Source organism: Colossoma macropomum, unplaced genomic scaffold, assembly GCF_904425465.1.
Source record: "Colossoma macropomum unplaced genomic scaffold, Colossoma_macropomum, whole genome shotgun sequence".
NCBI lineage: Eukaryota > Metazoa > Chordata > Actinopteri > Characiformes > Serrasalmidae > Colossoma > Colossoma macropomum.
The window spans coordinates 4166746-4182294 of NW_023494788.1; the positions used below are offsets into that span (position 1 = coordinate 4166746).

The 15549-nt window shown below is 39.4% G+C and overlaps 1 protein-coding gene across 1 annotated transcript in view; it reads right to left on the reverse strand.

Annotated features, from left to right (window-relative positions):
* Nucleotides 1-15549, reverse strand: part of nav2b (neuron navigator 2b) — a 122588-nt gene that overhangs the window by 104777 nt on the left and 2262 nt on the right. Inside the window, exons 2-5 of the mRNA XM_036568094.1 lie at nt 10288-10405; nt 4930-4982; nt 3280-3352; nt 2723-2978 (exon numbers count right to left, since the gene is read on the reverse strand). Of these exons, the coding sequence (XP_036423987.1) occupies nt 2723-2978; nt 3280-3352; nt 4930-4982; nt 10288-10405 (500 nt within the window). The remainder of the gene's footprint in view (nt 1-2722; nt 2979-3279; nt 3353-4929; nt 4983-10287; nt 10406-15549) is intronic.

Below are 15549 nucleotides of genomic sequence, written 5' to 3' on the forward strand. Positions count from 1 at the left end.
CACAGACACACACACGCACACACACACACACACACACATCCACAAGGGGTGTAAGGGGAACACAGACAGTATAATCTATACACCACTTATTATTATGATTACAGTCAATTGTAACATCACAAAATACTGTTGAATTCCAGACTAATTCAGACAAACGAGTCATGATGCATCAGTGCATTTTTTCACTCCCAACTAGTGAAACTGAAACCAAAAAAGCTGACAACAAATAAGTTAAAAACAGTTTACATAAAATAAACTTACTAAAATTATTATGGTATGTAGTCTATATGTGCCCCAAAATCCAACGTCCTCAACAACAGAAAATGGAAGTTCAAGCAAGGCAATGAATTCCATTAAGTCCATTATTTTTAGTCTTTATACTTACGACTACAGATGGCATTGGCATGCTAGCAGGGACTTTCTGCTTTTGCTTGCAATATTCTGCATATTGAATAAGATTTCAAGTGTTTTCAAGTGGTATGAAACGTTTTTGGACGTTGTATCCCCTCTTGGTGCTCAGCTTGAAAGATTATAAATTGCTCTTTTAGTGTCTGCAGCTACAACTGTGTGAGTGCATCTGTGCAGACGTTTGTTTACAGGCCTAGTTCATCTCTGTGTTTTTTTTTTTTTCCTAGTCAAAGTTTTCAGGCTATTTTTTGACCATTTCTGTGGCTAGAATTTCCATGCATCTCTTCACAAACACACACACACAGTCTTCATGTTTACACACAATATCTGTGCACATAAGCTAAAAGGCAGGCAGTCATGCATTATGTGGCAGTGCACTATCAGAGCAGTGTATGAGAGCTGACCTAGTAGACTTTTTCTTAGCAACAGACAGCTTGAGACCTTTGCTCTGAGATGAGCCTCTGGATGGAAGACTGTGACACAGAGCAGAGATGGAAAGATGGAAGAATGGGGAAAAGAAAGGGGAGAGAAAAACAAGATCAGTGCAGTACAATGGTAAGAAAAGAAAGAAGAAGCAGTACTGCAGCACAGAGCAAGCCCTAGAGCTGATTTAAATGGCTCTTTACTTTCTTACTGAGCTGCAGATTTGTCCACAAAGCGAGGACAAAAGTGACAAAAAAGAGAAAAGAAGAGATAATGAGGCAGAAAAAGGCACAGCTAACGTCTCTTCCTGGAATTGGAAGCAGTCACACGCTAGTTTTCCATCAATTGTGGCATTTCAAATAAAAAGGCTTTGAAGGAAATGACAAATATTGAACAGAACTCTGCATAAATGTTTGTATGCTTGCTTGAGCTGGTAAAAAAAGGAATGCAATAAATTACAACAGAAATGCTGAGGAATAAATACTGAAAATGTCTGTTTCATGTCTGGCTGTAGCTGTGAAGCACGGCAGCAGGTGCTGGCTGACTAATACAGAAATTAAAACATACCTATCTTATCGCACAAAAAAACAATGATAATATTATATGGTAAATATATGGTGCCTGCCACAGATCATGAGTCACTGTATTTGCAGTATGTTTTGTTTCCATTTCTTCTGATGTAAAATATAGCTATAATACATATATATACATAAAAAAACAGTGATAAGAATTTCTCAATATTACAAACTCTGTGAATTCACTTACTCACTCATGGAAACCTGGATACTTAGCTGAACAGGTTAATGAGTGTGCACTAAATAGCAAAACAAGCTGCTCTGCGTCTGCGTCACTGCCTACTTCTTATCTACTATCTAATGACAAACAGTGAAATTCATGCTGCCAAAGTTAAACTCAAGCCAAGACATGTTTGATGTCTGAAGTCTGCTTCCTTAGCTTTGCACTGAACCTATGAGGCTAAATTAGCAAACAAGTAACAGAAGGTTCTTACCAATTAGCATGGTGCTAACTGCAAGCCTAAAGGCCTCAGCATACTACTTGTGAAACGAAATTCTTGAGGGTTGTGCGAAGCCCCTGTTGCCTGTTGTGGATGCTCCCCATTTTCATGATTGCTGGAAAACGATTCTTTCCCAGTTCTAACTATGACGATGTTTGAGTTTAGAATACTGCCACCATTTAAGGTGGAGTGGGAAAATTTGTGTGAACCTAAATATAAGATAACTTGTATGTTTTGGTGCTCAGTACTAGTTAGTGCTGCCGAAAAACAGACTTAACATCTTACATTTAGGTCATATTCATTGTTTATTTAACAAATGTGCCTTTCACAGTGAAATATTAGTGTGTCTGCTAAAGCTCCTCAAAGTTGTCCATCTTTGTTTCATGGCACGCCTCTTTTTTTACCGACCAATCAGTCGCGTAGCGTCTTTGTCCACGGAGTTCACCCAGGTGCCATGTGCACAACACGGCGAATGAAGCCTCCGCGCGACGTCTGCGGTTGTTCGTTTTCTCCACTATTACGTCACATTGTCCGCTAAAGCCAGGCGAATGTTGTCTTTGTAAGAAGCATGCTGAGGCCTTTAATTATCACAGACTTGCCTTAAACCACATTGAGCTGCTAAATAATCTCAAATAGACTTACTTACTTGGTTTCTGACACTGTATCTGTAAGAAATATCTACAGAATGTTATTTACTAAAACAGCTATGAGCTTCCATCAGCTTGTTAGTCGCATTAGCCTCACAGCTCCTGTGCAAAACTAAAGAAGCAAACTTCAGACACCAAAAATGTCACGGGTAACACTGTTTCTCTTTCCAGAACCATGAGCCGAAAATGAGAAATACACTAGTGCTGTGTGGTGCGATAAACTCCACACCTGGACTGCATGTCCCCCTGAGTGTTGGGCAGTGGAGCGCTGAGGGTTTGCTGCTGCTGGCTGTGGATGGGGCAGTGCTGGGCAGGGCTCGGGCTCTGCAGGGTTTGGGTGTGCTGGTCACTCTGGGTGTCGTAGTTGGCCTGCTTCAATGTGTCCTGCTGTTGCTGCTGTTGTTTTTGTTGCTGTTGTTGTTGTTTGTAACGTGACAGGCTGAAGAACAGGCCCAGAATGGCCTTCAGATTGCCACTGCGGATCTCTGGGAGTAAACAAACAGAGTAAACAAACAGCAAGAGGGGTTAGGTAGACTTGGCTTCTGTATCTTCAAATATGTCTGAGCTATTAATATAAATTTATCATAAAGAAGGAATCTATTCTATTCTTGTATGCAAGCCTGCATGGTGGTAAAAGTAAGCAGTATAAGTAGTGTGTTGTAGCTCTTAATTATAAAAACTGTTTGGAAACTCAATTTCCCGTCTGTGGACTCCACACGTACCCACCCACCCACCTACAGACACACACACACACACACACACACACACACACACACACATACTTACCTTCAGCACAGAGCCCCTTTATATTCACTCCCTTAGCTGCCAAAAAGCCAAGGCAGGCATCTATGTTCTCGATCTGTAACACATATTCAGAGCAGTTTGAACATTACTGACACGGATTTCTTAACAGTGGCCGTGACAGGAACCAGGGGCTGTCATACCTACAACACAAATATACCCATTTAATAATGTATTTTATTTTTCCTCACAACACCCTGCAGGTACTTCTTATCCCTGGTTAGTAGTTTTGAACATAGTAGTGAATTGTGTTGTACCGTGCTGCAAAAATACATGGAGGAAATCCAGTCCAGCATGTTTTTTCCCTGATCTATCACTTACTCACTTCACTTAATCAGCTGACATCTGGCCACAGTGTTTTTCTGGCTTTGGTGGTCAGACAGAAAGATGAGGAAAAAAATCCCAAGACTGCAGGGTTGATGTGAGACTGATCATTTTTGCTGTTGGTGACACATGTACAAAGCTATGTAGGACAATTGTTCATAATCATTTTGTGTGATACCTTTCTGTGATGTAGCTTTTAGAAACATTCTGTGTTTCATACGTCTGATTTACATAACAACTGTTACTTGTCAAGTTTCTGAACTAGTGAATGAGCTATGCAGACATTTTTACAAAATTGGTGGAATTCCCCATTAAGCAGATGATTTACAGCAAGATCACTCACAAACACCTCTGTTAGCTTGGTAAACCAACCTGCATGTGTCTGTAATGTACTGTTACTCCCAGTTTAAAGCTTATGCCAGGGCCATGACAGATTGCCTGTCAATGGGACAGCTCTCGTTTCAACACTCTTGTAGGCATGTTCTACTGTGAGGCAGTACGATTATGATAACCATTGTATTATCCAAGTTTAATGTAATTTCAATGTATTATGGTCTTTTCCTTCATAACAAGCTTAAAAAATCACTATTAGTATACTAATGTCTCGGTAGCAAGCTAACTTTCCCGTTCCACCTTAAATGGTGCAGCAGTTCTGACGCCTCAGACACCAGATTGTAACTGCTGCTTCATTTAAGGTGAAACGGGAAAATTTGAACAAGAAGCTGGCGAATATCTGACTTCAGCTTCATATCACGGATGAGTTAGGGGTGGGCATTGAAGGCATTTGATTCCCTAAATGTAACTAAAGCCCAGTAGTAAGGAGCTGAACTTTACCCTCCTCTGCTATCACTGCAGACTGGCAGGGTTGCCTACAGAGCAGCACTAGTAGCTGTTAATGAAGTAATGTGCTTTTTTATTTGAGGGTCCCATTTCATAGGGGAAGAATTCAACCACTACCTCCTGTAACTCAGTTCCAAGGGGCAAGGAGACACCTGAAAACAAGGGGTAGGGGTAAAAATAAGACATGGGTTTGGACCTTAGTGTGCAACATTACCACACAAAGTCCTTCTTCCACTGACAGTGCTGGACCACTGGATGGGAACACAGATGCCTCTGTGCTTTTGTAAGGCTAAAGCTTTTAAGGTCAGGTTTAAAATGATTTGTTGGTCTCGTGTTCTGTGTGGGTGGGAGACATGCCTTTGGGGCTAATCCCAGAGTGTGGAGAGACGAGGAGTTTTGGTGTCCCCTGAGGTCTACATCCCCCGAGGTTAAACACAGTAATGATCCAAAACAAACAAATCAAGGGCTTACCATCTGAGAACGGCTTTCGGGGTACCCGTTGATGTCGGCAATCTTCTCATTGGCTTGAAAGGGGCACAAAAAGTTAAGAGTGAGTAAGTAAGTAAGTAAACAAGTAAATGAACAATAAATAAATAAATAAAAATATTTAAATTTAAACTTGTTTTTTCTTGCACATTGATGAAACAAAAGAAGCAAACTTAAGGCACCAAGCACATCTTGACTGATCAACTATGTTTGCGGTACAGTGAAAGTACCAGTCCTTTAATTCTCAGTCTCTGACAGCAAATTAGGCTTGACTGGTCAGAAATTTGGCTGGAATACAAGCTCTCTGTTACTTTCACATTAATGACCATTTTTAACTTCCAATAGCCTACAACTGTATAAAACACAGATCTATCCCTCACATATATTATATTCTTAATATAAATGCATTATCCTGCCCCCAGTGTTGCCAGTTTGGGCAGGCTCCTGCCAATTTGTGTTGATTTTGGTTGGATTTGGAAAAGGTGCTATGGCAGGTGGACTAATGTGGGCTGGTTGTTGTTATATTGTTTAAGTGTTTTAAAAATTATGTAAAATAATAAACTGCATCCCTTAATGAAGCTGAAATCTGAATAGGCCTAACTTCTCCCCACATCCAGTCAGTTATCAAAACTTTGATTGCCATACATGGATAGTTTGCAAATGACATCAGCTGGTAATGTGCCCAGTAAATTACTGATGTATGTAAGTACAGGCGTAACAAGGAATAGATTCACTGACCAGTTCACGTAACATTACTGACTGTACCTAGTTCTGGAAAACTGAAATGGCCTGTGATCTGTTCGCCTACAGAGGTAAGCAGGTTTTAAACAAGTGTATGAAGAACAGTCATGCTTGCAATATTATTGCCATTTACTTGCCTTTCTGATTGCATGGGATCAAGGTTTCTGTCATACACATTTAAAACGTTAATACTCTGCCAAGTATTTGTTTGAGCTCTGGAAGTTATGGAAATAAGATGCACACACAAATAATTTGTTCACTTTATCTGAATTATTAATGATTTCTTTGTGTAGGCATTTCTGAGATGTTTGACAAGGGACACAAAAATACATAAAAAGCTTTTTTTGTGTTCGTAACGCTGATAAAATAAACGCATTTAAAAGACCGACAGTGCCCTCTAGTGACAACTGCAAATGATCGAAGGCAAGACATCAGAAGCTTATATTGATGTAATGGTTAAACTGTGTATTATTATATATGATTAAATATTATATTATCTTAAATATTTCATTGTGTCATTATGTTATATATAAATATTATAATGTTATATTATTGTTAAGGTTAAAATGACCTTAGACTGTTTTAATGTGCATCTTTTAGGCGGTTTTTCATGCATTTTGGCAGGATTTTTTTATTTTTTTTGGACTGGAAACTATAGCCACAATCTGTCAATCCTGCCTGTCCCTACTTTGCATTAAATTAGAGACGCTTAACATGAGCGATTTACAATCAAAGCAATATAAAAAATAAACCCTGTTTGATCTGCCTCTTTATGATTCAGTGGTTTATCGGTCTGTGTTTGTCTCTAACGCCTGTCCATAAACACATTCCGAGACAAAAATCAAATGCAACGCGCTGGCATTATTTTATTGCTTGCCTGCCGTTTTTAGGAGCAACTCGTACTGCAAGAACGATATAGGAGCGTGTATCAATATTCAATGGTTAAAACAGAGAATGTCGTGCTCTGACGTACAATTCGCCTCGTTTGGTGCGGACCAATGTAAAAATGCGTTGCAACCAGCAGCAAACTGAACCAGGGTTCACTTTGAAACGGACCGAAACCAGTGGTGCATGACCGGGTTTTCTGGACTCCTCGACTCCACTTAATTCAAAACCAAGACAGCGCCGGTGTTAAAGGGATTACCCATTTTTTAGTAGCTATACAGATTACACTGATATGATGATAATTCGTAGATTATACCAAGTAATATCAGATAGCTTTGATTACGGCTGATTAATATTTCAACAAATGTCCTTCGAGACGAAAAACACAGAGTCGGCAGAGTTGAAGAGTCGACTCCAAACATTTCGACTCTTCGAGTCACTGGCCAAGAGTCGGCCCACACAAACAGGCGTACTGGAGCCAAAGAATCGACTCTTTCGGAATCGACTCTTCATCTCTAACCGAAACCCATGATCTATTAGCGGACCCCTGTTGAGTTTAGAGGCGCGTGCCCGAAAACGGGCAGAGTGTTCATCTTGGTAAAAATGGCCTTAACTAAAGAAAAGTGGTTGTCCCCTCCAAACAATGTAGGCGCCCTCATCAGCCAGTTTCCTTAACGTTACCATTGAAACACAGAAGACAACACCCGACCCAAGCTAACGCTAACTTAGCTAGCTAGCTTTAGGTTAGGTTAGCCAGCTTGCTAGCTGCGATATGACGATAAATTATAATCAATTTACAAGTCGAATTAATGTGAGATCGCTGTTTCATAAATGACAAAAAAACGTACTGTCAGCTTAACCAAGTTCATTATGGAGCCCGGTCGGTTAAATTCACGAGAAAGTAACGTAGGAGCACAGTATCCCGTACACTTCAGTATTCCGGACACTTGCAAACATTTATGTCTGTGTAATAAAAACCACTTTCTTGACATTTGTCAAAGATGCATCTGAGACATTATCATATATCCTTTTTCCCCATTAAATCGGTTGGCAAGACCATCTAAGCTGGGTTTGGACATCAAATCTATGCAAATAGTGACCGACCCCCCAGCGCCACACGAACAGGGCGGGTGGGGAAACCCAGGGATGCGAATGTGAAAGGGGTGGGGAAAACTTTCACGGCCAGTTAAAATGCATTTTAGCACGTTTAAACATCATATTTAACACTAAAACGAATATTAAACAATGGATCATCACCATGAAACACAGTGTGTTTAGTACTGAGTTGTTAATCTAAGTTTACACCGTCAGCTGAGAGACCTTAGTAGACTCCTTTCAGCTGCGCAGCTTCACAGCACTGCCTCACTTTACTGGGTTTCTTTCCATGGTAGGCTCATTCACTGCACATATTGTTTATAATAATTCAATTTTATAATCAGTATAATCAGTTAATGTCTATTTTTATGTAATTAGATTACATAAAACTTCAAATAAAATGCAGGGAAAACACTGTACGGAAAACCGCTCCCTCTGGGGAAGCTGGTGTACGGAGTACCGACGGTACAAACCGTTGACACCGATGACGTTTTTTATTATTTCTTTAAAAGTATTGGCCAAAATGTGACCAATCAAAGTGCATATTGGTTGCTAGGCAGAGTCCAAGCAATCATTAAATCGTGTATGACTTCGGGTATTTCCGCAATAACTACTAAAACGCGAAAAATGCCGAAATACTGTACGGAATACGGTGCTCTTACGTTAACGTTAGCTTAGCTAGCTAACGCTACCTCAGAGAGTGACGCTAGCTCGCGATAAATTAACATAACGTTAAGTTATCAGCTTTAGCAGCTTCATAATGACTCATTATTATTAGTCTGGCGTTTCAGGACATTAACTGTGAGAAGAAAAACGAAGAACGAAACTGGTTTCCTCAGCTAGGTTGAACTGACCATTGACTCCGGCTGATCCGTTAAACTACGTTTTCGTTGAATTGTGAATTTGAAATGTGCGACTGATTCGTTGATTAATCACCAATTTAAAGGGGAATTCCACCCAGTATACACATACTCTTAACAATTACATCGTTAAGATGTTAACAGTCATTCAGAGTGGTTTGATGTTAAAGGGGAACTCCATCGATTTTTCTTTTTTTTTCGATGTAAACAAAGTCATTCAGAATGGTTTGATGTAAATTGGCTCGTTGTAGAGAGTTACAGTCTCAGATTAACCATTAACCAGATTAACCATTTAATTATTCAGAAATTCTGAAAAAGTGGTGGAGTTTCCCTTTAGATGCTCCTTTCTAGAGAAAGTTAACGAGTCAGCCTCAGTGATAGGAACCAGACGTCTGAAGCGTAAACGCCTCTAAACGCTCCCTTACAGAAATCTAATACACAAATTGGTAGCAAATACAATCTTTTATTATAGTTTTGATATAAGGTTTTGGCCTAAAAGTTATTCTTTTAAAAGTAATCCCCAAATAAAACTCACTTTTCCAGATTTACCATTATTTTACCATTACTAACATTGCATATAAAACATTACACACAAAGATGTGTGTAGGTTCACTGGTTGTTTTGGATTTCAAATAAAATGTCTATATTTGTGTTGTAGACACTGTGACGCCTGGTTTCTATCCCAACCACTGTACATAAAGCTGCTAAGTACAGGTGGGCAAAAGGGTATGGCAAAAATCTAATATTGTAATAATTCTAAATATAACAATTTTTATTCAATATTTCACATAGTGTTGCACTATATCCAGGTAAACAGGACTAATTTTGCTCTCTTTATAATGAAACCTGCAGTTGGACAGTACTGACAATACACACAAAATGTACAGAAAATCATGTTGTATTTTATTGTGACATAATTTATCATGATAACGATATATGTTGTCATATTGCCCAGCCCTGCCAATTAGTTTCTCTACAATTTCTCTACAGTTTTCACATCAAACTCCTCTGACTAACTTTGTATACATCTCAATCTCATTTAGTCTGAGTGTTATAATGAATCATTCCAAAAAGTTGGGCATTTTAAAAATGATAAATGGTATTTCCTTGCATTCTCCCTCAAATCGAGCCCTCAGTAGGTATTAATTCAACACTAGAGATTTTGCTGTACATAGTGTCCATATTATTCACACTTAAGTGACTTTTTAACACATTGTAAAACATTTTTGGAACAGTATGTCCTCAATCCTGTATTATAACAAAAGCCCAGGTTACTACATCTCAGATAAGCAGGTTACATAATCCTATGTAGTGATAGTGAGAGGCAGGGCTGTAACAGTGTGATTATATTGATGCATATAATTGTGATATGCCTTGCAATATATTAAAACCATGTGGGTGACACATTACTGTGACATGGTTAAAGATTAGCCTGCATTATTTTGGCCAAAATTATTTATGTTTCATAGATGATGTGAATACCTTGAATCATAGAAACACCCACAGAAAGAGTTGGTCAGAATGCTCACAGCACAGAGTCAAACATTTAGTAACAGTTTCCCAGACCCAGAATAATCCTTAACTTAAACTAAATGAGATTTTTATTAAACACCACTGGCATTGTGGTTTACCCCACGATTAAGCTTAATCCATTTCCACCAATCTGACCATTAGAGATTTGCATATTGCAAGTCATGGCGATGTGACTACTGCAAAGATCAACTATTCAATGATGTGCAGCTCTAGTGAGTTTCTACTTTACCTACGACCTGGATGATCTCGGCCAGCAGCACCCCATCCGCTACGTCCTGCTGGAGGTCCCTTATTAACCGCTTATGACCTGACTTGGCCAAGTAGTGGTTCGCCCAGTCTGTGTAAATCTGTCCATCCGAGAAGGAGAGAAAGAGAGACACGTTGCTCACTCCAATGCTAAATGACACACAGTCAGAACAACATGAGCATCACCAGCATTCAGGATGAATAGATGAGAAAGAGAGACCCACGCTTGCTGCTTCAAAAGCTGGCATTGTTCACCTTCCTGCAGAGTCACTGAATAAGAGGACTCCCCTCTAAATGTGTGACATCACTCGCATGGACAGAAGCCTCTTTCAGAAGCTACAGTGTTCGTTGTTGTCCAGAGGATAAGGTGACCTACCAAGCTGCTGAAAGCAGTGTCTCCCTGCTCTGAACTGACCCCGCAGTCTGGTTTTATATACTGTATGTGAGTGGATATTATCTGTCTAAAAATGGATACAATTTCCAATATTCTAATACAAATGCATTCAATAGAAATACGTGTCAGAGTATTTATATAAAACATTAAAGGAATAGTTCAGGGAAAAAAATGAGCAGTGAATGTACGTGAATAACGACCAATTAAGATTATGCAAAATGGTTCACGTTAATTTGTGACTACCTGCTCCCATTTATTGTTGTCCATGCTACTTGACAAAAATCATATGGTCTATAAGGAAAATACACTGATCAGGCATAACATTATGACCAACTCCTTGTTTCTCATTGTCCATTTTATCAGCTCCACTTACTATATAGGTGCACTTTGTAGTTCTACAGTTACAGACTGTAGTCCATCTGTTTCTCTGCATACTTTGTTAGCCCCCTTTTACCCTGTTCTTCAGTGGTCAGGACCCCCATGGACCCTCACAGAGCAGGTACTATTTGGGTGGTGGATCATTCTCAGCACTGCAGTAACACTGATGTGGTGGTGGTGTGTTAGTGTGTGTTGCGCTGGTCTGAGTGGATCAGTGTCACTGCTGGTCTGAGAATAGTCCACCAACCAAAAATATCCGGCGAACAGTGTCCTGTGACCACTGATGAAGGACTAGAGGTCCACAAACTGTGCAGCAGCAGATGAGCTATCGTCTACAAGGTGGACCGACAAGGTAGGAGTGTCTAATAGAGTGGACAGTGAGTGGACACAGTGTTTAAAAACTCCAGCAGCACTGCTGTGTCTGATCCACTTGTACCAGCACAGTCAGTGTTACTGCAGTGCTGAGAATGATCCACCACCCAAATAGTACCTGCTCTGTGAGGGTCCATGGGGGTCCTGACCACTGAAGAACAGGGTAAAAGGGGGCTAACAAAGTATGCAGAGAAACAGATGGACTACAGTCTGTAACTGTAGAACTACAAAGTGCACCTATATAGTAAGTGGAGCTGATAAAATGGACAATGAGCGTAGAAACAAGGAGGTGGTCATAATGTTATGCCAGATTGATGTGTGGTGTAATACATCTAAAATGCTAAAATCAAATGCAACATTTTGCAACAAAATCAGGTGCAGAATTACAGTCTCAGATTAACCATTAAGCAGATTAGCCACTTAATTATACAAAAAAAATGTTCCCCTTGAAATGCTCCATTCTGAAGAAGGTTAATGAGTCAGAAAATTCACAGCCTTGGTGATAGGAACCAGACGTCTGAAGCGTAAATGCCTCTAAAAGCTCCCCCACAGAGTTCGAATACATAGATCGGTAGCAAGCACAGTGTATGAGGCCTGAGACATCGACCAACTGAGATTATGCAATTAAGTTAATTCATGACTACAAGCTCCCATTTATTGTTATCCATGTTAGCATGTTTTGTGAGGCTACTTGACAAAAATTATACAGTGTAATACATTTAAAATGCCAAAATCAAATGCAACATTTTACGACAAAATCGAGCGCAGACGCTGACTTCATACAGCAGTTGCTCTGCGAACAAAAGGCAATACTGCTTGCAAGTGAAAGATTTGCTGTACCTGTGACAAAAGCTTTTCATTACGACTGATATTCATATGGAATCAAAGAGCGTCCTGGCCTAAATTCAGGGCCCTGACTGGGTGACAACTGGTTAATGAGGCCAAAAGTTGTTTTCTAACTGTGTTCAGGGAGAGACGTCAGTAATCGTTCACTGGCAACACCAAACACAAGTGGTAACTAATGTAAGTGCAAAGTCCAAGCTGGGCTGGGTGATATCACAAAAAATGTAACATCACGATTACCAAAGACATTTTCATGCTACATGATGTGCATCATGATATTTAGTTTTGTCTGAGTGTTGGTCAGTTACAACAGGCACAGCGCTCTAGCAGTAGCACATTTGAAAATGCTATGAAAACTTACTTACTTATGAAAAAGTACAGTAATTTATTGTACAATGTTAAACAGGCTTAATTATGCTACGTACAGTTGATATTCTAAAGGGGGACCAAAAGAAATGACCCAAAATTTATTTGGAAAAAAATCAGGTTCCATTGACTTACATTAAAAATAAAGTATGTTTTTTGCTTCTTCTGTAAAGTCATAATTTTGGAGATACAAGGTTTTTATCCGACAACAGCGACATCATCATATTGCTCACCACTAAATCCAAACTCCTTTCCTTTTTTATAGACACCATGCAGTGTAGTGCAAGCAGTAGGGGGCAGTGCAGCCTTCTCTGGACTGGTCACTCACTACTCCCTCCTATGTGTGTCAGTGGGACACAGGTGAAGACCATGTGCTACTAGGACTGCTACTGTCTTATAACAGGTCTGGGATCAGCTTTACTGTAGAAGTGCTTTAGATGTGGAATGGAAGGTGACTAGAGATTAATATTAATAGAAATGAGAAGGCGGAGAGAGAGGGAGATGAAAAGGTGGAGGAAAGAAAAAGACATAGAGGGTCTGAGAACGAAGGAGAGACAGAAACAGTGATTACATATGGTTACAATAGCATTTATTTTATATATATGTATATATATATATATATATATATATATATATATATATATATATACATATATGTGTGTACGTAATGCAACTATATACTGTGTTTGAATGATGCATATGTAACTTTGAGTTATCATGCACATGTGCGCACACACATTCACATGGACTCTGTGGGGCCAAGTGTTTATTTCTGCTCTCTTAGGGTCTCTGAGGGCTGCTCCACCCATCCTGTGAAAGCAAACCTGTGGGCTGGCAATGCACTGGTCTGTGGTGGCAGCATGTGGCACTAATAATGTCCAGATCTGTGCTGTGGTCAGCAGGGCAGCTACAGGGCTGTGGGAGGTGGTGTGAGCCGTGTGTCTTTCACAGAGGCAGAACCACGTGAACACAGGGACTCAAGCCTGTGAACCTCACAATGATTCAATTCTTTAGGAAACGATTCATTATTAAATCTTAGCTTTCACCGAAATCTGGTTTGATTATTTGTTATGATTCAAAATTAGTTTTAAAAACACATTGAATACACAATGTGACAGAAGACATTATTTGCACAGTGGTGGAATATATACAATAAAGGCCTTTTTGGGGAGACCTTTGTATTTCAAAATAGCCCGAGAATTTTATGTTGAAAAAAAAATGAGCCTGTACTTCATAGAATATTATTAATCGCTTATAATAGATTCTGATATTCCTAAATCAATGCTGTTGAATTGCCACATTCCAATATAAAGGGAGTTGTTTAACACAATCCTGCTAAAAGAGATGTATATAATGCACTGCAACCTTCAACATTAGACTGCAAACACATTAAAGGGCCTATATCTTACATTTTTCTTGAATTTATATTTTTTTCCTGGGGTCAACTTATGACCTTTGTGAGTTTATGTACCAAAAACAGTCATAATTCAATTTGACATGACCGTTTTCCAACCTCCCTTGAAATTAAACAGGCTGTTTTTTGTTACTGTGTCTTAAAGACTGGTGAATATGTAAATGAACTCTGTACTGATTGACTGCCCTGTGTTGAGCTTCAGTCAAAAAGTCGTCCATGCAGAAACAGCCTTTTTAACTTCATCGTGAATGGGCAGAGCTAAACTGTTGTACGCACAAATGTGCTGGTTTTCGTGACTTCACAGAAACAATGAACTCAGAACGGGCTGTTTTTTGAGGTCGGATTGTATGAACTGGGGGATGAACGGTATGTTTTGAAACTTTAGCTGTGTTTATATATTATATAAACTGTCATTTCCCAAAGTGCTGGAAAATTATATGAGCTCTTTAACACAGTATCACTGAGTTGGACATTCAGTATGATAACTGACAGCTAAATAAGATCCCTTCCTGTGAAATGGAAGTCCAGATGCTTTATAAATGAAGTCCATCTTCCTACCATCCTCACCCCTTTCATTTCACTCATTTCAATAAGAATCAATGATACAAGTTATGTAACAAATTATTAGTTTGGATTTACAATGTAGTCTGCCGGGTCGGAAACTGCAGCCTTTTTCTAAAAACCCGTCTCCTACCAAAACACACTCTGCACCAGCCACAGCCACAAATTTTCCAGTAACGTACGCCAGTATAAAAGGGGACAGAAGTGCAAAAACTTACAACCTTAAAGAGAACATATCATGGAAGAGACAAAGTCTTTTTAATAACGTGGCTTAACGTGGTATGTAAATATGGCTAAGGTTTCAAAACTTTCAGTCCCGCAATCCGCAAGTTCTATATACGGAAACTAAGCTGGAAAAATAGCCTGTTTTGAATTCATTATTTTTGTGATGTCTTTTAAAAACACATTCACATTCATCCACCTATTCCGCCTGTACTGGTTTAATCCTACCCATGCACACTGAAGTTATAAGGAGTGTTGTAAAAGACTTTAAATGAGGCACAATGCAGGGTGGCTGATCAAATCAGAGCTCATTCACTTATATCCATTTTAAAGACACAGTTACACAAACAGCTTGTTTAACCCTTGTGGACCCACCACATTATTGTTTTTTAAATCAATACAGCCATAACAATTTATGTAAAAATGCCAGATGTTTAAAATATCACAAGTGTCCAGTGTAGGGCTCTCCTTTAGCAGCTGTAGCCAGTCAGCAGCCTGTCCATGTTGTCCACAGGAGAACAGAGTGAAGGACACAGCATCTCCACACTTTTACTCCCCGCAGGTTCACCCTAACACCATGTGTAATATAAATGTGTAGGGGGGGTGAACAGAGTGAAGACACTGAAAATGTGTTCTTTTATATGTTCTTCACAGAAAATGAGCAAAGGCCAAGGAGACTGGGGTTGAAATAATAA